Below are 24,412 nucleotides of genomic sequence, written 5' to 3'. Positions count from 1 at the left end.
TCTTCTGGGGTTTTTCTGCCAGAGTTTCCCTACTGCTGAGCAAATAGAGTTCCTTAATGGAAGTTCCCATTGCCACTGACCACCTTTGAGGATTCAAAAATATATTGGGAAACAGTAATTCCACAATGTGTAAATATGTGATTCAGGAATCCACTGGTAAGTTGTGGAGTGTGTTAGTTCCTGGGAAATGTCTAGGAATGTGAATGGTAGAGCACGGGAAAGGGGACTTGGGGATCATGGATGGGTCAGGATGAGGCAGATGAGGTCTGGGAACTGGGACAGAGGAGCAGGAGGCAGCAGTGATGACCGTTGTGAGGGCATGGGATTACTAATATGAAATAGTTCAGAGAATAGAGGGGACAATATGAGTAGAGGCTAAAGTGTGGGCCTACCAAGGAAAGGAAAGAAATAGCAGCTCTGGGAGCAGGACAAATTCAAGGAAATTTAGGAAGAGGGTTGGGCTGGTGGAGTGGCTCAAGTGGTAGGGCCCTGAGTTTAACCCCAATGCAACAACAACAACAAAAAAGAGGGTGTGGTCCTAATAATTTTCTTAGGAAGGCAGTTGTAGTAGAAATAATTGAGAATTGGATAGATTTGAGTTTGAATCCCATTACACCTGTGTAATTGTGGACAAACTACTTACATATTCTTAGCTTTGGTTTTCTTATCTGTAAAATGGGAATGATTAGGCCTATTGGGAAGTGTTAGAGTGGAATTAGAACTGATATATAGACATCTATCATGTAAGTGTTCAACAAATGATCACTAGTAAATAACATTATTCTGCTAGATCAAAAGACTCCCATTTGGACCTAGAACCAAGAAAAGGGCTCTAATAGAATGCTTTTCCTGAATCTGGAGAGCTAGACTTCACAGCGTCATGCTGGCTGAGCCCACCACTCCACTTTACTCAGTAGGTATAGCTAGAGGTCTCATCTTCTGAGAGATCTTCCTTCTGCTTTCTTCTTCTAGGTCTTCTTTTCCTTACCCATCTCACATTCCATGTCTCTCCATTTAATCAGGATTCAAAAAGAACCTGAATGAGATCTTCCATTTCAAAGTATTCTCTTCACCTTTATCAGAACTTACTGACACAGTATTAAACTTGCCTTAATATAGGACAGGTCGCTCCCAGGAAAGAAGTCTTAGATATGCGCTCAGTAAATATTTTCTGTAGTGTTTGAAATTAAGTCAAATGTACGTTACTTTCTCATGATGTTCTTAACTGATCAAAAAAAAGATTAAAAAATTAATATTCCTGAGTCCTAGCTAATCCTGTTATTTATTCACTGAGTACTCTTAGGCAGGCTTAGGCAAGTCATTTCATTTTTCTAGGTATGACTTTCCCTCTTTGTAAGTTGGTTTGAGGACCAATGAGATGTGACATGCATAAAAAGTGCTTTGTAAAAAATGGGAAGTGACCAGGCATGATGGTGCACATCATGATGTGCCAAAGCAGGAGGATCCTGAGTTCGAGGTCAGTCTGGGCTACATAGACTCTGTCTCCAAAAAAACCACACACATGCATCATTAAGAAAACAGGCTTCCAGCTGGCAGAGTGGCTCCATCAGTAAGAGAACCTGCCTACCAAACAAGAAGCCTGAGTTCAATCAAGCCCCAGGGCCACCAAAAAACAGGCTTCCACTAAAGGTGCAAGACAAAAGTTCTCATGGTTTCTGCCTGCTGTCCATAGAAGCCAAGACTGAATAGAGGAGTAGGGGTGGGAAGGAGGACCAAGGACAGTCAAGCCACAGATTTAGGGAAAATATTGCAAAACATGTATCTTATCTAACAGAGGACTTTTATCCAAAATAAATTTTAAAACTCCCAACAATTCAGTAATAAAATGACAAAGAGATCAATTTTTTAAATAAGTAAAACAGTCCACAAAACAGCATCTGCCAAGTTCCAAACACTGTGCAATAAGTTATAGGAACACAAAGTTGATTCTGTCCCAGTCTCGGGCCTCTGACCTGCATTCTAGTCTGGGAGACAGTATGGGGATAACTGTCAGTGTCTTCCAGTCAGGGGCTGTTGTTCTTATCCCTGGGATAAGAGGGTCAGCTTCATAGACTCTTGCCTATACATCACTGTTTTCTCATATAGCTACAAGCTTGTTCTAGTAATTGTTGTGGAGGTCAAAGCTATATATATATGTTCATAGTGTATATATATGAATGCCTCTTGAAAATGATGTGTTAGAAGGGGGAAAGTACCCACTGACAATCAATGATGACTGTAGTCCAGATGTACTCTTCAAATTACTGCTGTATGTACAAGACATTTCTCTATGCTCCTTTTGGTTCAGGCCTTGGGATTATGGCCTGGACCCTAGGGAAAACCTAGTACTATACATAAGGAGAAGCCCCCCACTTAAAGAAAAGTGTTGTTTAAATTATATACATAATATGTATTTAATATACACAAATCAGAATACACAAGTGAAACAAAGAATTTAAAATAATCCAGAATCATTTGAGATAGGCACTGTTAACATTTTGCATGTATCAGATTTTCTTTCACGCACTTAAACATGTATTAACAAAAATATGTCATATTATACATGCTGTTTATAACATGCTATATACTCTTTTTTTTTCCCCTTTATTGTAGTGCTGGGTGGCTGGGTGGCATTTACATTTACAAAGGTTCTTGAAATGTATCAAATATATCATATTTGAATTCACCCCTGCTGCTATATACTATTAATATTTTGTGAACATCCTTCCAAGTCAATAATCACTGACTTTGTGGGGAGAGATTATGAGAAGTCTATGAGAATTTGACATAAGCACAGTTGTGCTCAATGATCTACAGGCTGAGTTTGGCACGGCCACAGCTACAGTCGAAGGCAAAATGCAGCACAGCTGCTTTTCCTAAATTGTTTACATTTAGAGAAGTAGGAATGCAGGTTTCTCTTGTTACAATGTCACGCCCCTCCCCAAGAACTGTTGCTCCACCTCCTGTTTATCACTGGATATAATACACTTGCTGAAGGGGGTAGTGTTTAATAGGGGTTTTTTGATGGGATTTTGATTGGCTGGTTGTGGCCTGCTTATGAGGCTGCTGCTGCTGCTGAGTTATGCTAGAGATTACAGGAAATATGGGACAGTGCAAGTCTGAGCACCGAGACTTTAAGAAAGCTAAAGAAAACATGGGACAGTGCAAGTCTGAAGATCGAGGCTTTAAAAGGGAACATGGGACAGTGCAAGTCTGAGGGCCAAGACTTTAAGAGAGATGAAAGAAAACATAGGACAGTGCGAGTCTAAAGAGAGAGACTTTAAAGAATAGAAAAGAAGCAAGGTTGTAACAAATAAGAGAAAAGAAGCAAAGTAAAAGAAGAGTTATTAGAGTGAAAAAGCAACGAGGCTGTTGTACATCTCCATCCGAGCGCCCAGCACACCTGATCCCAACTTTCTGCATGTCTTGTCTTCTATCGTTTGTTCTTTCTGCATCTCCATTTGCCCAGTTAGGTCAGGGAGGAACAGAGTGTGAGAAAGCTCTCTACATGACTTAATACGTTATTATTGTTTGTTTTGTTTTTGTGATACTGGGGTTTGAACTCAGGGTGTCATACTTGCTAGGCAAACATTCTATCACTTGAACCACACTCCCAGCCCTTTTTTGCTTTATTTTTTTAGATAGGGTTTCATGCTTCTTGCCCCAGAGCCAGCCTTCAACTTCCACCCTCCTACCCATGCTCCCCACATTGCTGGGATAACAGGTACACACTACCATACCTGCCTTGTTTCCCCATTTTTTTTTCATTTGAGCCAGGGTCTCACTATGTCGCTCAGGCTGGTCTCAAATCCTGGGCTCCAGCTCCTGCCTCAGCCTCCTGGGTAGCTGGGATCACAGGCATGCCAATATACCCAGCTAATAGCATGGCTTTTTTTGTCATTGTTTTGGTTTTGGTTTTGGTGGGCAGCACTGGGGTTTGAGTTCAGGGCCTCACTCTTGCTAGGCAGGCACTCTGCCACTTGAGGCATGCCCCTAGCCCTTTTTGCTTTAGACAAATTATTCAGGTAGGGTCTCGCATATTTGCTTAGAGCACAATCCTCCTGTGTATACCCTCCTTTGTAGCTGTGGTTACAGGCGTGAGCCACCAGCTTAGCTTATTTAAATGATACTCAGTTCTGTATTTTTTTATTGGAATTATTATTATTGGGATTTTAGAATATTCCCGCTTTTCAGTTTTCTGTTATACTTATGGCTTATATATTTGAGCGCAAAGTTTTCTCAGAGAAGGAGGAAAGGAAGAGATGGAGAAGAGTGAAGCAGGCACTTTATCTTATGTACCGCATAGCATTTCTCCAAAATGCCACATTTATGGCAGCCATCCCTTTCTTGTCTCCTTCTCACCTTGTTTCTGTAGATGCTCACCCCCTCCACTTCTCAGCACTGGTACCCTTCATCACTCCCCATGTCACTTCCCATAAACCTTAATCTTTTTTCTTTTTTTTCCTGTTTTGACAGTACTGAGGTTTGAACTCAGGGTCTGATGCTTGCTAGGCAGACATTGTACTACTTGAGCCTCTTTGCCAGCCCTTTTTTTGTTGGGTTTTTTTCGAGATAGAGTCTCTCTAGCTATTTGCCCTGGTTGACCTTGAACCATGATTATCCTGATCTCTGCCTCCCAAGGTGCTAGGATTACAGGTGTGGGCCACCAGTGCCCAGCTTTTTTTCTTGTTTTGGCAAAAGTTTTAAACAATAGACTTACGAAGATATAATTCACATGCTGTAAAATTCTTTTGTTTTTATTTTTTTTTTTGTCTTTTTTGTTTTGCTTTTTTTTTTTTTTTTTTTTTCGGTGCTGGGGACCGAACTCAGGGCCTTACACTTGCCAGGCAAGCGCTCTTCCACTGAGCTAAATCCCCAACCCCTTTTTTTTTTTTTTATGCTGGACGCCAGTGGCTCACACCTATAATTCTAGCTTCTCAGGAGACAGAAATCAGAAGGATCGTGGTTTGAAGGTAGCCCAAGCAAATAGTTTCATGAAACCCTATCTGGAAAAAAAAAAAAAAAAAAAAAAAAACCACAAAAAAAAGGGCTGGTGGCTCAAGCTGTAAAAGTACTTGAAGCAGTGAGACCCTAAGTTCAAATCTCACTACTGCCAAAAATAAAGTAATTCCTACTCCCAGCTCCAAAAAAAAAAAAAAAAACTGTAGGTTTTTTTATATTCACTGTTCATATAACCATCACCACTTTCTGATTTCAGAAAATTTTTATCATCCAAAAAAGAACCTCCATAGCCCAGCCCTTGGAATTACTAATTTACTTTCCATTTCAATGGATTTGTCTATTTTGGACATTTCATATAAGTGAGATGATATAGCATCATACAAAAAAGTCTTTTGTGAGTGGCTTCTTTCACTTAGCATAATCTTTTTAAGGTTCATCCATGTTGTAGTATGTATCAGTACTACATTCCTTTTATTGCCAAATAATAATCCATTGCATGTGCACATCACATTTTGTTTATCCATTCATCAGGTGATGGATATTTGGATTGTTCCCACTTTTTGGCTACTGTAAATAATGCTGCTATGAATGTTTGTATGCACTGTTTTGTGTGAACATGTTTTTATTTTTCTTGGGTGTATACCTAGAAGTAGAATTGCTGAGTCCTGTGGTAACTCTATTTTTAACATTTTGAGGGACTGTCAGACCATTTTTCTGAAGTGGCTGCAGTTTTTTGCAATGCCCTCAGAAATGTTTGCAGGTTCTTGTTTCTCCACCTCATCATAAACTGCCTGTATCTTTAATTATAGCTATCCTAGTAGGAGTGAAGGGTATCTCATTGTGGTTTTTATTTCTCCAATGACTGATGTGTGCTCGTTGACCATGTGTATGTCTTCTTTGGAGAAATGTCTGTTCACATTCTTTGCCCATTTCAGGTGGAGTGCTTTTTGTTTGGAGGGGGTGAGCTGTAATGGGTTTTGAACTCATGGTCTCACTCCTGCTGGGCAGGTGCTCTACCACTTGAGCTACACCTCCAGCCCTTTTTGCTTTAATTATTTTTTTAGATAGGTCTCATATTTTTGCCTCAGATGGTGATCCTCCTATTTATGTCTCCCAGTAACTGGAACCACAGGCGCACACCACCTCAACCAGCTTCTTGTTGAGTTGTAAGAGTTCTTTATGTATTCTGATTAGAAGTTTCTTTTTTTCTTTTTTTGATCAGATCTTCTTTTTTTTTAAATTTTATTATTCATATGTGCATACAAGGCTTGGGTCATTTCTGAAGTTTCTTATTAGATATGAAGTTTGCAAATAATTTCTCCTATTGTATGGATTGTTTTTTCACTTTCTTAGTGGTATCCTTTGAAGCACAAAGGTGTTTCATTTTTATGGAGTCCAATTCATCTGGGTTTTTTTTCCTTTCATTATTTGTGCTTTTGAATCATATCTAAAAAATAATCACTTAACCCAAGATAACAAAGATTTGCTCTTATGTTTTCTGCTATAATCCTTAATTTTAGCTTAGTTTAGCTTCTCTAGTTTCTGCTTTTCTACATCTGTACACACTACTCCAGTCAACACATAAGGGCTTGGAAGTCCAACAAAGGAAACTTCCTCTCAGAAAAGAAACAGTAAGAAAAATTGTAAATACTTGTTTCGTTTAATGTGATGTAATTTAACAGAAATAAGTGTATTTAAGACTATAATGTTAGGGATCATTTCCACAGTTCGTTACTAGAGAAGTTTCTCTGATCGTGTAGAGTACCGGAAACCACAAGGAGGAGGTGCAGTGCTTTCCTCCTGAGCGTGAAGCCAGCATTTGGTGTTGTTTTACCACAACTGCCATTTGTCATTGATGAGCGTTCTTATTTTCTATTAGGGAATAAGAGGGAGAGAGCACAGTCTGAGTGGTTAAAAAAAAGAAAGAAAGAAAGAAGTGTATTTAATGTAATTGTCCCTCTCACGTATATTTATGAGACATTTGCGGTTTCCTTTGATGTGTTGTTGCCTGTTCAGGTCCACAAGCACACATAACCTGCTTAGCCCTCACATGCTGCATGTAGAGTGCTGTGCCTGTGGGCTAAATGACTTGAATTTTAAGAATTGGTGGTAGTAAAGTTCAGTTAAATCATGAGTAAGAGAAAGGTGAGAGGAACTGAGATTCAAAGCGGGTGAAAGGAAAATAATAGGAATAAAAAGGGAAAGAAAAGAGATGGATGAATCGGGAGAAATTAGACATGGGAAGTCTGAGGGAAGGAAGACTGTTAGGACCTGAACTTGGAAGCACAGGAAACTAGAACTTGATTAGGCCACTCTGTCACAGTGTAGCCAGGAGACCAGAGAAGTTCAGAATTGACTTTGTGTCCTTGGGCCAGGCAACCTTGAGCAAGAAAACTTTAGCCTATCAGAGTTAAAACTTGGAAAGAGAACACTTTCTAGGGTATCCCAGTAGTGAAGATTCTAGACTAAAACTAGACAGAATTAAAGCACTTCAGGAGGTTCTGAACCCTGAGCTAGACAAATCTGAAGAATGCTTGGGGGCTGGTAGAGTGGCTCAAGTGGTACAACACCTGCCTAGCAAGCGTGAGGCCCTGTGTTCAAACCCCAGTACTGCCAAAAAAAGGAATGCTTGGAAGGCAGAGATCAGGAGGATCATAGTTCCAAGCCAGCCCAAACAAACAGCTTATGAGACCCATCTCAACCAATGGCTAGGTGCAGTGGCACACACTGTCATCCCAGATAGCATGGGGAAGCACAAATAGGAGGATCATGATCCAGGCTGGCCCAGGCATAAAACAAGATTATATTTCAAAAATAACCAACATAAGAAGGGTTGATAGTGTGGCTCAAGTGGTAGAGCACCTAGCAAGCATAAGGCCCTGAGTTCAAATTCCTGTATTAGGCCTTTCATGTTTCCAGGCCTTGTGTAATGTGATAGAGTGATACAAAAGAGATCAAATGATTCCCACCCCCAGATAGGAGGGGAGAGGTCAACATCCGCCATACTTGCAGTCACCTCTAATACCTACTCAGCCTGCATTCAAGAAGCTCCATATAATAGTGAGGGTAGGAAGACGATATAGCCCACAGTCATCAGAGAAAGACAAGCATTCCAGGATTCAAAGAAGGGGAAAGGGGTTCAGAGGTGGCAGTCACTTGATTGCATACTGTGATACATTTAAAAATACATTTTTTACAAACTTATGAATATATGGCACATTTCTTAGTCATGATTTTCCCTTCATCTATAAACTTCCATGATGTAGCTGTCTGTAGGCTTCTTCTTTGTCCCTTAGTGCCTTATAAACTTTTAGACATCCTAGATGTTTTTCCTTAGTTATGTCACTTCTCATTCTTTCTTGTACTTGGAATTAGTCATTGTTTACTGCTAAGGAAAAGATCCTTGAAAGGAAATGGGAAAGTGTTCCTGAGATCCCCAGACCTTCATATGTGGCATTAAAAGAGCCCTGGGGCTAGAGTTGTGGCTCAAGTGGTAGAGCACCTGCTTACCAAGCACAAGGCCCTGAGTTCAAACCACCCAAAAAAAAAAAAAAAGACACCTGGCCCTTTGTCACAATTGGATGCCTGGTTATCTTAAAATGAAGAGGAGCCTCAGCAATGCAAAAAATAAGGTGGCTTCCCCACCTATGCTGCTTAGCTGTGCTATCAGAGTTCCATCTTGACCCAGAGCCTTTTCTCCTCTTGGACTATTCTCCATCTGACAATGTCATGGGGAAGGACATGTCCCTGACTCCCAGGAAGGTGACGTTAGGTTCCCTTTCTTTCCCTCTCTTTCCAGGTGCCAAGCTCTCCTGATGAAATGTGTTCTGCCTCACTGGGCTCTGGGGGCAGTATCTGGTGCTGTTGATGCCCTTGTTCGAACTTTCCAGAATGGATAGTCCCCCAAAGCTGACTGGAGAGACCCTCATCGTCCACCACATCCCCCTAGTTCACTGCCAAGTCCCAGACAGGCAGTGCTGTGGAGGAACAAGTGGAGGTAGTGGGAGCACAAGACCCAATCCCTTCTGCCCACCAGAGCTGGGCATCACCCAGCCTGATCAAGACCTGGGACAAGCTGACTCCCTACTATACAACAGTCTGCACTCTGTTCCAGGGGCATCTACACGGTCTGCAGACAGCATCAAGAGTAGAGGCCGAGATGGAAGAGGCCCTGGGGCCCCCAAACGTCACAATCCCTTCTTGCTGCAAGAGGGTATGGGTGAGCCAGGACTTAGTGACCTGTATGATGACAGCATTGGTAACAGTGCCACACAGCAGTCCTTCCACCTGCATAGCACTGGCCAACCCACATTCCATCTTTCTTCTTTCCAGCTGTCATCATCTGGTCCCAGAATGGGCAGGCCATGGGGAACAACACGAGGTCGGGCTGGAGTGGTGGAGGGGCAGGAACAGGAGCCAGTGACAACCTTGGATACCCAGCAGTGTGGCACTAGCCACTGCTGCCGGCCAGAGCTGGAAGCAGAGACCATGGAACTGGATGAATGTGGGGGACCCGGTGGGAGTGGCAGTGCAGGGGGAGCCAGTGATACCTCGGGCTTTTCCTTTGATCAGGAATGGAAGCTCAGTTCAGATGAATCACCGAGGAACCCTGGACGCTCTGGTTCAGGAGCTCAGCACTGTCACTGCAGTAGCACATCCAGTCAGTCCGAGGCAGCTGACCAGTCCATGGGCTATGTCAGTGACTCCTCCTGCAATAGTTCAGATGGCGTGCTGGTTACCTTCAGCACCCTCTACAACAAGATGCATGGCAACTCCCGGGCCAACCTCAACTCTGCCCCACAGTCCTGCAGTGACTCCTCCTTTTGCAGCCACTCAGACCCTGGCGCCTTCTACCTGGACCTGCAACCCTCCCCAGCTGAGTCTAAGATGTCTTGTGAGTCCCACCACCCTGAAAGTGGAGGCAGGGAAGGAGGCTATGGTTGTCCTCATGCCTCATCTCCTGAGCTCGATGCCAATTGCAACTCCTACCGCCCACACTGTGAGCCCTGCCCAGCTGTGGCTGACCTCACAGCCTGTTTCCAGAGTCAGGCCCGTCTTGTTGTGGCCACACAAAATTACTATAAACTTGTCACCTGTGACTTGTCCTCCCAATCATCCCCAAGCCCAGCTGGCTCATCTATCACCAGCTGCTCTGAAGAACACACCAAGATAAGCCCCCCACCAGGCCCCGGCCCAGACCCAGGACCCAGCCAGCCCTCTGAGTATTACCTCTTCCAGAAGCCAGACGTCGAGCCAGAGGAACAAGAAGCAGTGGATTCCCCTGTGAAAGCAGAAGCTGCCATGGACCCCACTGCACTTGAGGGACAAGTGTACACAAATACTTCCCCTCCCAACCTCAGCACAGGACGGCAGCGCTCTCGCAGTTATGATCGCAGCCTTGAGCGCAGCCCTCCTGTCCGCCTAGGCTCACTGGAACGCATGCTGAGTTGCCCGGTACGCTTAAGCGAGGGCCCTGCAGCCCTGGCTGTGCCCAGTTCCCCACCCAGGAGGGTCACGTCCTTTGCTGAACTGGCCAAGGGCCGGAAGAAAGCTACAAGCTCTGGCTCTCCTCCACTTCGGGTGAGCATTGGGGACTCCTCCCAGGAGTTCTCCCCCATCCAAGAAGCCCAGCAAGATAAGGCGGGCCCACTGGATGAAGGCACCCGCTGTAGCCATAGTCTACCACCAATGCCCTTGGGGCCCGGTCTGGACCTACTTGGCCCAGAGCCCTGGTCTACACAGGTCTATCAGGGCACCCAGTCCAATGAGATGCCACCCACTGGCTTCAGAGCTGCTGGGCAAGGCCCCTTGGCCCAACTGATGGATCCAGAACCTGCTATCCCAGGGATCCCAGCCAACAACCATACCCAGAGGGATGCAAGAGCTAGAGCTGACGGTAAGGAACTTAGAGGCTGGAGAATACCAGGATGTATGCTTAACCTCCTCAGTAATAGGTCCTGCTAACCCCCTAGTCCATACCATTAATGGTTCCTCAGCTTAGATCTATTTTCTTTCTAGTCCAGAGCATGTACTACACTGGAGTGGGGGGTGGGGGGGAGGAGATACACTGAAGAGATTGAATCAAGGGGGTTTAGAGACTGACATATTGGGAAATGAAAATAGTGATTCTTAGCCTGGATGACTGGAAAGATAATGGTACCATGAACAGGAGCTGTAAATGCAGTAAATATACTGAAAGAGAGCAAGCATGTGTTCAGTTTTGGACATTTAGCAATTTGTAGTGCTTAAGGGACAACCAAGGGATAGATCCAATAGGAAAACCACACTGGGTGACAATGGAGTTCATTCTTTGACCAGTGATTATAACCATCCCCTAAGGAGTGTGAGACCTGAGCTGGGTGCAGTGGCGTGCACCTGTACGCCACACTTACTGGGGGGCTAAGGTAGGAGAATCGCTTGATCCCAGCAGCCTGAGGCCAGCTTGGGCAGTGAGATCCAGTCTAAAAAAAAAAAATCTGACCCATAATCTTTCAGTTCCAAGTGGCCTCCCTAGGCCAATCCTTTAAAAGCCCAATTGATTTTAATGTATTTTAAGTAATTATTTTATACAAAACATTATTCTAAGATGGTGCTAGTGACAGAGATAATCTGTGTCCTCAAGGAATCCCAACCAAAGATAGAAAGAGATCATTGAAATGCAAAGGTGGTGGTAGCGTATGGTACTGGGTGGTGAGAGGGGTATCTAAATTGTGCTGAAATGTCAGGGGAGGACTGCTAATGTGTCTGTACTTAAACCTAGTCTAGAAGGATGACTAGGATTAGGTTTTGTGGAAACTTGTAAGAACATTCTAGGTTCATAAAATAGTCTGTGCAAAACCACAAAGGCAGAGAATAATAGCTTTGTGCTCTCCAGGAACTGCAAATAACCTAATTTGGCATAGGTACTCTGGATAAGAATGGAATCATTGAAGGATTTTTATCAGGGAAGTAGCCTTGTTGTTTGGTTTGTTTTCTTGTTTGCTTAATGCCATGTTTTGACTTGCATATTAGAAAGCTCACTAGTGATTGGAAGATGGTCTAGAAAGGGTGTCTCCCTTCAAGTCAGAAGAGACCACCATGTAAACTGGGAAGTCATTGGAATAAGTAGTTGAAGCTATTTAAGGGAGTGAAAGCATCCAGGAAGAATGTGTGGAGTTATAAAGCAAACAAAGAGCCCTGGGAATACTGTGGTTTAAGGGGTGAGCATAGCAACCCTCAAGAGTCTGAGGTGAATTAGCCAGAAAAATCAGAAAAGAGGAATCATGGGAACGCAGGAGGAAAAAGTTTCAAAAAATAAAAAACAGGGTCAACCAAATGAGGTCTAAAGAGAAATTACCTAAACTAACACAAATCCTGAAGACAACATTCAGAGTAGAGAGGGCAGAAGCCAGACCTCAGAGGACTTGGAAGGAAAGGTCAGGTAAAGCAGAGGTGAGGAGTTCCCCCAAAGCTTAGGTTGGGTTTCTTGGCTTCTCAAAAGAAAGGGATTTAAAAAGCCATAAATGCATATATTATCTGTGCTAATAAGAATCTCAGTCTATCAAAAGACTTCACACTCCCAAACATACACAAAAGAGCTGCCCTTTAGGCAGACATGCAAGGAGTTTCTGTAGGGAAGAAGGCAGGGGCAGGGATTGGCCGGAGCCCTTTGGAACCTTCCTCTCCTTTAGACTGCAGTGTCTAGTGGGGGTGCTATGGCTGCATTCTGAGGGTAAGAAAAATCCTGATCAGAGATGGGGGGAAAGACATTAAAAGTATTTTTTCTGTCAGTTAAGACTTTTCATATCAAGATGCTACTCTATTCCTAAGACTCCAGTGATCAACCGCAGGGCTCTTGTTTTGATTCTGTAAACCCTCTTTTGAATGAAAAAAATGAATGACATTTCACTGAATTTATGGGTGGCGAAAGAAGAGACAGATTGATTCAATCTGGTAATGACAGGAGGAAGCTAAAGAGGCTCTTTGAGATTCTGAGCAACAGAATCAAGATTCAAAAGGATCTTGCCAAATCTTAAAAGAACAAAACTCAGAAGGCAGGGACCAATGTGAAGTTTAATATGTAAGCTGTACTTGAGTTGATTTGGGATATCTAATTGATTGCAAACTCAGAATGAATCAGCAGTTTCGAAGGACTTGCAAAAAAGTTAAAATGACAGATGCATTCACAGGTGGGGAAGAGTCTGGAACTCTGAAACAGGGAGTGCCACCAGTATTCCATAGAGTTCTGGCCACTGCATTTTAAGAAGGAACCACATAACCTATGGCTGTTTCACCCAGGTGAACAAATTCAAGTGAATGTGATCTGTTTCCAGTTTTTTTTTAAAGAGCTGTCACATAGAAAAGTGAGAAAATTTGTTTTCTCTGTACTCCCTGAGGGTACTAAGACCCATTGCCCAAAATGGGCCCCCTTCTTACCTGCCCTTATTTTCCTGTGCCATATCATATTCTGGGAACTTAACAGGAAGGATTTTCTTTTTTTTTTATACAGGGGTCTCACTAAATAGCCCAGGCTGGCCTTGAACTCAAGATTCTCCTGCCTCTACTTTCCCAAGTGCTGGGATCACAGCCATGCACCACCACAGGGTGACAACAGGGAGTATTTTTTAAAGAGTAGCAATAAGTAAATGATTCAGATATACTTTATATAGGGGGTATAATAAGGCTATGGTTGAGAAGACCTAATGTAATAACTATCATCAACTCAGACTTGAAATGTGACTAAAATAGTCAGAAAGAAAGAAGACCTACCTAATCAATAGGAAAACCAGTGTGCTTAAAAATGGGGATGGGATACTGAAGGTGTAGCTCAAGTGGTAGAGCCCCTGCCTAGTAAATAGGAGGCCCTGAGTTCAAACCCCAGTACCATCTAAAAATGGGGATGCGGTAGGAAAAGTAAGAGTTGATGGGGATGACAGGTGTGGAAATTTGAGGGGAGAGCAGCCTAATTTGTGGCATGTGTGGGCACCTACTTGTCTGATAACATTTAGGAAGTAGGAACTACAGGAGATAAATTGGTCTTTCAAAAAGCTAGCTGACTTATGTAAGATGATTCTAGATGCAGTAAAATTGACCTGAATCAAGAAAGGAGATCATTTAATTATTCAGTACTTACTTTGCACCAGGCCCTATTTTAGGCACTAGAGATACATCTCCACTTTTCTGGAGCTCTTATGAGAAATGATAGACAATAAACATATTAAAAAGATATACTCCATGCAAAAAAAAAAGAAAGGGTAGTAGGATAGAATGACTTGTCAGAGGGGCTAGGGTGGTCTGAGAAAGTCTTATTTGGCAGAGTGATGTTAGAGTTGAGGTCTGAGAGATAAGACGATTTCGGGCAGAAGGAACAGCAGGTATAAAAGGCCCCAAGATGTTAGTGAACTTGGCATGATTAAAGACCAAGGGAAGTATGGCTAGAACATAGCAAGGATGACAAGTGCTTTCTAAGCACTGGGGATGGCAGGAGGCTATGGTGTGAAAAATCTCCCCAGGGCATAATTCTGAAACACCTTCCTGAGGAGGTTGTGGTTCCCATCCCTATGACTCACTGATATAAATAAGAAAAGATGAGGGCTAATACACTTTGTGTGTGGAATAATGTAGTAGAGAAAACACTAGCCCCAAAGTCAGACTCTGGCTTAGGCAAAATTCCAGCTCTGCCACTTCACTTCCTGGCTGTGTGAACTTCATCACTGATTTAATGTCTAAATTTAAATTTTCCTGCTCTGTCAAGTAAGAATACTAAACTAATTTCTTAGGACTGGGGGTGGGGGGAGGGAAGAGTCAAGTGATATGGCACCTGCCTGGCAAGCACAGGCCCTGAATTTAAAACCTAGAAAACACCCTCCCCACCTCGCCCCTCTCCCTCGTAGAATTGTTGAGCCATTCTTGCAGTCATGCCCAGGGTTTTAGGCCCTGAGAGTGCTTATGGCGCCACCTTGTGTTCATTCAGATGTCCACAGCATGTGCAGTATTACTAGGAGCTTGGTCCAGAACACAAACACTGTCGCAGGGTGCAGTGACCTAGAGTTCTGTGCTTAGTTCTGAACCCAATTTCTTGAGGGATGTTGACCTGAAGACTGGCTGAAAAAAAAAAAAGATGCCCAGAATTGGGGAACACACCCCTGTGCAGAAGGAGCAGATGTGAACTCTGAGATTCCAGCAAGATCATGGAAGAGTGGAGTGCAGGTGGACAGGAATAACAGGAAGGCTGGCTCTGGGTGCAACAATTATTATCGTTAAATTTGCTCAAGAATGAAATGTGCTGGTGTGAGTGGAGATGGGATGGTGAATGAGTGAAAGCTTGAAGTCAATAACAACGTAACACTGAAAATCTGTAATTGGTAGTTCTGCCATTGACACAAATGGAAGTCATCAGAAAAAAGCAAAGGTGATAGATGAGATGTTTTAAAATAGCAAATTTTAAGTGAAAGCAGAGTCCTATGGTAGAATGATCTAGAGGTTAGGAGGGTGGTCAAGTATTTGGGTTTGGGAGTCATCTGTATGAATGTCTGCAATTAAGCTATCCTGTGCAAGGGAGAAAGTGTAAAGTGAGATACAAGAATTGAACCTTAAGATATGTCTTAACACCTAGGAAACATTATTCAGAAAAAGGAGCAGTATCCTATCCACAAACTTGGATTATTCCAGCTCCTTTCAGTTCCTACAACTAGGCCCTGCCCATCTTTCCCAGTGCACATCATCTCCTATTGCTGCTTCTATATTTCATCTCATGTGGGTTTCAATGTCTGTCCATCTGATTCCTCTTCCATTCCTGCTGCTACAGGGGGTGGTGCTGAGAGCCGACCAGTCCTTCGCTACAGCAAGGAGCAGAGGCCAACCACGCTGCCCATCCAGCCCTTTGTTTTCCAGCACCACTTCCCCAAGCAGTTGGCCAAGGCCCGGGCCCTCCACAGCCTTTCCCAACTCTATAGCCTCTCAGGCTGCAGCCGTGCACATCAGCCTGCCCTACCAGCTGCTCCTACTGCTCAAGGCCAAGCCCCAGTTCCCTCAGGGGAGCCACAGGCATCCACACCCCAAACCACTGGCAGAAGTTCCAGAAAAGCTGGGCCTGAGCCAGAGACCTCACGGCCGTCACCCCTGGGAAGCTATTCCCCTATCCGGAGTGCTGGCGCCTTTGGGCCCAGCACTGACTCTTCTGCCTCTACTTCGTGCTCCCCTCCTCCTGAGCAGGCTACAGCCACAGAAAACTTACCCCCATGGAGCCACTCCTGTCCTCCTACTATCCCACCTGCTACCTCCCAGCAGCCACCGAAGGAGGATCAGAAGATACTGACCTTGGCTGAGTACCGACTCCATGGAACAGGAAGCTTGCCACCTCTGGGCTCCTGGAGATCTGGCTTCAGCCGGGCAGAGAGCCTGGCCCGAGGAGGTGGTGAGGGCAGCATGGCTTCTAGGCCCAATAATGGTATGAGCTTCATCCCCAGCCCAAGCAATTCTCTCTTCTTTGAACAGTTCCTTATACTTTACCTGGGGTTACAGGTTAAAATGATTCATCTTCTGCCCCAGCATCTATATCTTCCTAACCCTCCTAACCTTAGTGATTTACATGGGCATTGGATAGATATGAACTACTGTCTCCTAACTCTTGCTTGTCTGTTTCTTTTGATCTGTTCTGCTTCCAGCCAACCACCTATCCCCTCAAGCCCTCAAGTGGCGGGAATACAGGAGGAAAAACCCACTAGGGCCACCTGGTTTGTCAGGGAGCCTAGACCGGAGGCCACAGGAAGCTCGACTGGCCCGCAGAAACCCCATTTTTGAGTTCCCTGGTTCCTTCAGTGCTGCCAATCATCTTAACTGCCGACTGACTGGTGTGTGGGCAAGGTCCCCAGTCCTCCCAGGGCAGGTTTTGCCATGACTGGGCAGGGCTGGAGAAGGGGTCATTCCCATGGGAACATGTCTCAAAGGGTATGAGGCACTCAACTGAGCTGGAACTCTTAGAAAGAGAGTTATTTAGGTTTCATTTTTCTTTCTTTTCCAGGTCACATAGTGAAGCCATTACCACTGACCTGTCCTGACTTCCAAGACCCCTTTTCCTTGACTGAGAAGCCTCCAGCTGAGTTTTGTCTGTCTCCAGATGGCAACTCAGAGGCCATTTCCATTGACCTGCTTCAGAAAAAAGGTGCTTATAACTTCTAGCTCAGGCTGGGAATTCTGCTGTCACTGCCTATTCACACCTCTACTATCTAACCCTCCAGGAAATCTCCCTGTCTTAAACTCCAAGTGCTGGGAAGGATATGGAGAGCATTAGCAAAGAGGTAGACATTTGGTTACTGTGGGAGTGAGCAAGAGTCATTTATCAGATGCTTAGGAATCAGGCTTCAGCCCCTTTCCTCAGGAGCTAAGTATAGGAAACTGCCACATAATAAATAAGTGCCTAAGCATTCCAGTGAGTGTAATTGAAGATACTTTAGAACCTGGCAGCTTGGATAAGCATGTTGGTGACATCTAAGATGAGGTCTGACAAGAACCACTCTATTTGGCAAATAAGTGTCCATTGAGCAGTTTCAGGGAGATGATGGGGAAATAATCAGGCACAATTGTGGGCTAAACACCAGAAACATGGACTGGGCCATGTTTGACTCAAGTGATAGAGCACTTGCCTAGCAAGAGCAAAAGCTTGTGAAAGAGGGGGAATAAAGATAAAATTGATGGTCCTTACAGAGGCTGAGTGAGATTCAAAGTTTTGGAAGAGGGGAACAGCCACCTGCTTCTAAAATGAACAGGGAGTAGAAGAGGGAGTACAAGAGTGGGGAGGGAGCATAGATCCCCAGAATAGTTATGTTTTTTGGAATTCATGGCCAGTGGCTGGTCCCTGTGTGAAGAGAGGTAAAAGTTTGGCAGGACAACTTGAGGGTACAGCAGAGGGTGCTGCCAAGGCACGTGCCAAAGAATCGCCCTTGCCTGGCACCAGTGTAAGGGACCTGGGTTTTCTCCAATAGCAGTCAGTGGCCTGGTTTCTCAGAACAGAGAAGACTGATAGTTGAATTGATCAGGACTGCAATAAGAGGATTAAGGAATGAGGAAGTTGAAGGTCTTGGTAGTGTAGCATGAGGTTGCTCCAGGCTAGAAGGTAAGACAAGGAGGGGCTTGAGAACTGGCATAAACAGGAAAGAGGCAGGGTCAGATGTCTCCATGAGACCTGTTGGGAGACTTTGAGTAAGTGTGGGAGTATTGCCCATCCCCACTGAGAGTTCAGTACACACTGGGCTGTCTAGGGACTTGCTCCAGGACCTGTCACATCAAATTCCTCTTTGTAGGGCTGATAAAAGCTGTCAACACTGCTGTGGACCTCATTGTGGCCCATTTTGGCACAAGCCGGGATCCTGGGGTGAAGGTAGGCAAGAAAATATGGAAACCTGAGCTTTGCTCTACAGACCCTCACCTGTCATGTACTGCCACCTTCCCTTGCTCTGTTGCATTTGTAGCCCAGAGGTGGAACTCAGGGATGGGAACCTTGAGGGTCAACTAAGAACCAAGATCAGGCTTCTCATGACTTCCTGAACTTCCCTACTGTACCTGCAGGCAAAGCTGGGAAACAGTTCTGTGAGCCCCAACGTAGGCCATCTGGTTCTGAAGTACTTGTGCCCTGCGGTCCAGGCCGTGCTGGAGGACGGGCTCAAGGCCTTTGTACTAGATGTTATCATCGGGCAACGTAAGAACATGCCATGGAGTGTGGTTGAGGCATCCACACAGCTGGGTGAGTGCTGGGTGGTAACACTGGGACACCAGACTGAATTTAGGGGTCCAGAAATTGGCCATGTGACCTCCAACCCTGTCTTCCAGGTCCATCTACTAAGGTCCTGCATGGCCTCTACAACAAAGTCAGCCAGTTTCCAGAGCTCACTAGTCATACCATGCGCTTCAATGCCTTCATCCTTGGCCTGCTCAAGTGAGTGTGTGGAGAGGCAAGGTCTCCTAAACCACCCACCCCGGCAGGGCGCCTCCTCTAAGCAACAAGACCGAGGGGTGGATCTGCAGGGTCTGGGCCAGGCCTCAGGCTCACCGTCTCCCAGCCAGCTACAGCTCTGCAGACAGTACTTTCCCACTGCACCCACCACCTCTGTTACTGGTCACTAACAAGCTCTTTTGCATTACAAATCCATAACCTGGCCTACATGGACATTAATTGGATATCTCAGTTTCTTTGAATCTTGTGACCGCTGATCTTCTCCACTCTACCTTGGCTTCCAAACCCTGCTTGAAGCCCGGGCCCACCTCAGAACCCACTTTGTAGGCAGTATTCTTTTTCAAGAAGGGCCCTGGGCATCTGCTTTGACCCTGAGTTGCTGGTGCCTCATTCAGTGGTCACCTGACTTGTTGGGTCTTGTGCAAGCTGACTCCATTCTGTGGAGGAAACAGCTGGCTTGTGATCATGTTCATCCACTCCCCACTGACTTTCCAGAGCTGTATTACATGAAGTGAGCTAAGTAGAATCCCTGCCATAGAAAGGAGGCATTCATCTGTACTTCCTCCCTTTATCTGCCTCCCTTGTATTACCTGGCTCTATCCATGCAAGACTCAACTCTTTCCACCTTTTGCCTACAGCATCCGGTCCCTGGAATTCTGGTTTAATCATCTCTATAACCACGAAGGTAATGTCTGGAACCTGTTTTCTCAAACTCAGCATAGACCAGAGGCTCAAAAACATATCCTCAGAAGCCAAAAGTGGGGAGGAGTACCACACAGGCTTTCCTCCTCAGAGCTTTGGGGTTCAGAGTCTTCCCCCAGCTCTCAGATTCCTGAGAACGGCAGGAATCTCAGGAAATCTGGAAGTTGGGGTGGCACTCACCCCAACATCTCTTTCTTCTAAACTCAGAATCATCACTTTGGGTGGTAGAATATATGGACTGCACAACTGCAGGAGCAACTCTGTACATAGGAACATAGTACACAGCTTGTGTGGCAGTATACAGTGGCTCACCCAGCTTGCCTTCAGTGTCCTATTTGGGCCAGGTTGTACTTCTCTGTGCTGATAGTCCCTCTTTCCCCTAGATATCATCCAGACTCATTACCAACCCTGGGGCTTCCTGAGTGCTGCTCACACCGTGTGCCCTGGTCTCTTTGAGGAGCTGCTTTTGCTGCTACAGCCCCTGGCCCTGCTGCCCTTCAGCCTCGACTTGCTGTTCCAGTATCGACTGCTGCAAAGTGGGCAACAGCAGCGGCAGCACAAGGAACTTCTGCGGGTGTCCCAGGACCTGCTATTGTCTGCCCACTCAACACTGCAGTTAGCCCGGGCCCGGGGCCAGGAGGGCCCTGGAGACATGGACAGGGCAGCCCCTGGGGAGCGAGTGAAGGGTGTGGGTGCCCCAGAAGGTGGAGAAGAGGATGAAGAAGAGGGGACAGAGGTAGCTGGGGGCTCAGGGAATGGTAGGTGGGCCAGAGGAGGGCAGGCTGGCTGGTGGTACCAGCTCATGCAGAGCTCCCAGGTCTACATCGATAGTTCCACTGAGGGTTCTAGGTTCCCTCGAGGTAGCAGCAACAGCAGTGGCGGTAGTGGTGAGAAAAAGAAAGGGGTAGGAAGTGGGGGGCTTCCCCAGGCTCCACCCCCCCGAGAGGGAGTAGTAGAAGGGGCTGAGGCCTGCCCTGCTTCTGAGGAGGCCCTTGGCCGAGAGAGGGGCTGGCCCTTCTGGATGGGGAGCCCCCCTGACTCTGTGCTGGCTGAGCTGAGGTGCAGTCGGGAGAAGGAGGGGCCCACAGCCCCACCAGCAGAAAATGAGGAAGGGAACTCAGAGCCTTCGCCTGGGGGCATCAAGTGGGGACACCTCTTTGGTTCCCGAAAAGCTCAGCGGGAGGCCCGGCCCACAAACAGGTGAGAACCTACCCCAGTTGTAGACGGGGAGTGAGGGAGCCTGATCTAAGCCAGGACACAGACAGAGCCAGAGCCTGGCTACTCTCCCCTAGGCTGCCCTCAGACTGGCTGAACCTGGACAAGTCTATGTTCCAACTAGTGGCACAGACAGTGGGTGCCCGCCGGGAGCCTGAGCCCAAGGAGAGCCTGCAGGAGCCACACTGTGCAGCCCTGTCATCCAAGCCTCCATGGTGAGCCTGGGGAAATGGAAGGTTTGGGGGTCTGGGTTTGGCTTTTGATGGGGTTTCTCTGATCTCCATTTGTTGTTTCTCCAGTGAAGTACAGGCACTGTGTCACCATCTGGCCACAGGCCCTGAACAGCTGAGCTTCCACAAGGGAGATATCCTACGGGTGCTGGGTCCAGCTGGAGGAGACTGGTTGCGCTGCAGCCGTGGCTCTGACACTGGCTTGGTGCCTCTGGCCTACGTGACTTTGACCCCAACTCCAAGTCCAAGCCCTGGAAACAGCCAAAACTGAGGTCCTGTGCATGCTGGTGGCCTCAGGGATCCTAGTAACCCCTAGACTCAGCACATGAGAGCCCTTCCCAAGCCCTCTGGCTTGGCTACAGAAAGTAGACTGAGAGCTGGGGGCCACATAGCTCTCTGCTGGCACCTGCTTCCTGTACTCAGTATTAATTACTCCCTGTCAACTGTCCCAGTGTCCCTGTCCAGACCTCCACCCAGGAAAGGAGGAAAGGGACATAGCATTGGGCTGCTAGGATTTCCCCAGCCCATCTGGGACAACCCTTCCATGGGTGTACACAAGCAAGTCCCTACAGAGGGAGGTGGCCCAGAAGGCCATTTGTAGGGTTTCCTAGTGAAGTGGTAATGAGGATAGGTAACAGTATTGGGGCCAGATCCCTAAGCACACCCCTTCCCCCAAGCTGTAAATAGGCTGTGGCCAGTGCCTGGTCATCAAAAGAGGGAAAAGCCCAGGCTTCTGTTTAATGTATGTATTTATTTATTTATTACATCTACTAATAAAAAAGGTGCTCAGCCTCCAAACCATTTTCTTTGTGCTCCCCCTGCCCAACCTCCTGCCTATGTCTCTTCCTTTCAAAAAGACAAGTGAGATAGGATAAAAAGGAAGGGAGAATTTGAAGTCCAGGTACCTAAGCCAGGAGCTGCTTCTGGGAAGTGAGGTGCCCAAATGTGTGGCCAATCTGGAACTTATACCCTGTGTGGCCAAGAGAGTCTGTCATGTGTAGTCAGTGGCATGAAAAAGCCATTTATTTTCAGCCACTTGCCTAGACCCTCCAAACCGCCCTCCAAAATCTGGTCCTAACTCCCCACTGTGAGCTACCTCAGTTTCCTTTTCTGTCTAATGATAAAGCTAAGTCACATGATCTGAGATCTCCCCCCACCCCCCTGAATCTATTTGCTGCAATCTCCCAAGACTCCCACCCAAACATTCCAGTCCCCACAGCCTCCTTCAGGCTGTTCTCACCTGGCACATAGCCCCCGTAATGAGGTAGAAGACCCAGGTTCTGAAGGTAGGTCCTAGGAAGTGGAGGGAGAGGTTTGGGATCCTTCTGGGCTCTGCCCTGTCTGTACTTTTGCCCAAATTCCAGCAATGCTTGGTTGGTGAGCACAGGGAAGCTGGAGCCAAAGAGGAAGCGAGCATGGGGCACATAGCCAGTGAAGCCTAGGGAGGGGGGATACCAAGTCAAGACCTCCTAGGAGCCTCCCCATGCCTTTTGATAATTACCCACCTCCTCTCACCTGACATGAAGAACTTCCGAGGGTCTTTATCATCCATGGAGTAGGGGGATGCCTATGAGAGAAGTTTAATGGAAGAAAAATCTAGAGTTGTCAAGTTCAGGCTCCCAGGTGAAGCTAACATCAAGCTCCACCCCCTGTGCCCACAATCACACTATCTGTGGCCTCCCCCAGACCTGGACACACAAAGGTAAGTCTCCCCACTCCCCATCAGCCTTCTTGGTCTCACTTATTCCACCTCCTGCTTCAGCTCTGTCTTCTCTGCCTCCAGTCCTTGGTCTCCCTTGGCCTCCTCTGGCAGCTCTTCGCTCCTCTGATTCCCATGCCGCTGAGTAAAATCATTCAGAGCCTCAGCCCAGACCTGGCTGCAGTTCTTGGTAAAGATGAACGGTGCCTGAGGTACAAATCCTGGTGGGCAAGGGCAAGGAAGATACATGAGCATTTGGGACACAAGCTCTGTACAGACCTGTGTACCCAGGGATCATGCCCGAGCTGAGCCTTTCACACCCACGCTGGGAGGTGACCTCCTCCTGGGAAGCTCAGAAGATCATGCAGGCCAAATGGGAGGCAGGAGTGTTCGGTGAGCAAGAGGCCAAGCAAGGCCAGGAGGGCCTCGAAGTTAGCTGACCAGTCACCTGCCCATATGTCTGGCCCATGCTGAACTGAAGTAGTGGGCAGTGTCCAGTGTACCTGTAGCATTGGATCCATCCACTCACCTCCAGATTCCCCCACCCCTCCATCCCTAGAGACAGAAAGCGGAGACCTCTGAAGCTCTGATCTTTCTAGACTCAACTGCAGATATATTTGGAGCAGGCATTTCTAAGTCCTCTGCCTGGCCTTTCAGTCCTTCCTCTCTGGTGTTACCCTGTTCCCATGGAGAAGACAACACAAAGCTTTGGGGCAGACACGGCTATCCTATTCCTTGCTTTTCCCTTTCTGTTCCACACATAGCTTTGGGCATCTCAAACCAAATGTCACTCCCAAAGTCTAGGTGATCCAACTCCTGTATCCCTAGATTCCCATTTCCAGAAGCCAGCAGTGGAGTGCTCTGGGCAAAGTCTTACCCTGGGATATAATGAGGTTTCTGAGGGTTGAGCCCCAGGATGAAGTTGCTAGCCATAGTCAAGAGTTCTTTTGTTTCCCCTCCAGCTGAACCTCTGGGCTGTGTGTACTGTGTCTGTGTCCAGGGGCGGATGGGACCAGAGGAAAGGTGGGGCTGAGGGAGGAAGGGGTGGGGTACTGGTGTGACAACTGAGCTAGAGAACAGAGGCAAACTGGTGTGTCTGCCCTGGAACCAATGCTATCCTGTTAACTGGAGCCAGGAAAAGGCTTCCTCCACTGCAGGAAGAAGAAACCCTCAAGGAATTCAGGGAAGTATCTGTTAGGCCATTCAGCTGTATTTCAGAAGACTTCCTGCTTAAGGCCCTCCCTGTCTGAGCAGGGATGAGGTGTACATACAGTGCCCCTCTGCATCTGGAAGGGGCAGGAGTTAACTATGGAAAGAGGATCTGAGGGGAGCCTGAGCCCAGAAGAGATGTGAACGGGAAAGACAGAAACCTAGGTACCTCTGAACAGGGACATTAAGTTTATTTTCAATAATATAATGTAACAGGATTATTTATTTAATACCTGACTCATTTATTAAACAAATAAACCATGCTCTCCTAGGCACTCAGGGTAGCAGAATATGCACTGTGTGGGAGTCAGATAAGCTAAATTCCATGGGCCTTTTGGCAAATCTTAACTGCACTGTCCTCATTTACAAATGCAGATTCTACTTCTCACCCTCTCCCCATGAGACCCAAATTAATGTATAAATGTATTTTCTAACTCAAGACTGTGAAGCCAGGATGGGGTGTAG

General features: G+C 46.3%; 2 protein-coding genes and 1 non-coding gene across 10 annotated transcripts in view; 2 read left to right on the top strand and 1 right to left on the bottom strand.

Annotated features, from left to right (window-relative positions):
• The window catches only part of Rusc2 (RUN and SH3 domain containing 2), a 60,517-nt gene extending 38,680 nt beyond the window's left edge, over nt 1-21,837 (top strand). For 5 of the 8 annotated variants that reach the window (XM_074051513.1, XM_074051516.1, XM_074051514.1 and 2 more), the window contains 11 exons: nt 8,762-10,858; nt 15,749-16,390; nt 16,608-16,793; nt 16,964-17,104; nt 18,243-18,319; nt 18,508-18,682; nt 18,769-18,874; nt 19,531-19,577; nt 19,978-20,794; nt 20,887-21,024; nt 21,109-21,837. In XM_074051513.1, coding sequence (XP_073907614.1) covers nt 8,830-10,858; nt 15,749-16,390; nt 16,608-16,793; nt 16,964-17,104; nt 18,243-18,319; nt 18,508-18,682; nt 18,769-18,874; nt 19,531-19,577; nt 19,978-20,794; nt 20,887-21,024; nt 21,109-21,310 — 4,560 coding nt within the window. In that variant the 5' untranslated portion in view covers nt 8,762-8,829 and the 3' untranslated portion in view covers nt 21,311-21,837. Of the gene's footprint in view, nt 1-8,761; nt 10,859-15,748; nt 16,391-16,607; nt 16,794-16,963; nt 17,105-18,242; nt 18,320-18,507; nt 18,683-18,768; nt 18,875-19,530; nt 19,578-19,977; nt 20,795-20,886; nt 21,025-21,108 lie in introns of those variants that run through there. The other 3 variants (XM_074051518.1, XM_074051517.1, XM_074051519.1) reach the window with 3 other exon arrangements.
• Nucleotides 6,659-6,874, top strand: LOC141415868 (small nucleolar RNA U3). The gene has a single exon (XR_012440821.1). It is a non-coding gene; the product is annotated as a small nucleolar RNA U3 (small nucleolar RNA).
• A 3-nt stretch (nt 21,838-21,840) lies between the features above and the next one.
• Cimip2b (ciliary microtubule inner protein 2B) lies at nt 21,841-23,350 on the bottom strand. Its single transcript, XM_074051520.1, has 4 exons — nt 22,790-23,350; nt 22,555-22,606; nt 22,280-22,477; nt 21,841-22,009 (listed from the first exon to the last, which is right to left on the bottom strand). Exons 1-4 carry the CDS (start codon nt 22,991-22,993, stop codon nt 21,945-21,947), a joined length of 519 nt encoding a protein of 172 aa, XP_073907621.1. The 5' UTR covers nt 22,994-23,350; the 3' UTR covers nt 21,841-21,944.
• Nucleotides 23,351-24,412: the final 1,062 nt, after the last annotated feature.

The sequence above is a fragment of the Castor canadensis genome, chromosome 13 (genome assembly GCF_047511655.1).
Source record: "Castor canadensis chromosome 13, mCasCan1.hap1v2, whole genome shotgun sequence".
Taxonomy (NCBI): Eukaryota; Metazoa; Chordata; class Mammalia; order Rodentia; family Castoridae; genus Castor; species Castor canadensis.
This window is presented reverse-complemented; position numbering and strand designations above follow the sequence as displayed.

Bases quoted from the DNA above. Each gene is read 5' to 3' on its own strand.
- Cimip2b (XM_074051520.1), bottom strand. From the start codon at position 22,993: ATGCTCATGTATCTTCCTTGCCCTTGCCCACCAGGATTTGTACCTCAG. The intron at 22,607-22,789 runs GTGGAATAAGTG...CTTCTCTCATAG, and splicing joins AGACAGAGCTGAAGCAGGAG to GCATCCCCCTACTCCATGGA. The intron at 22,478-22,554 runs GTGAGAGGAGGT...CCCCCTCCCTAG, and splicing joins TCGGAAGTTCTTCATGTCAG to GCTTCACTGGCTATGTGCCC.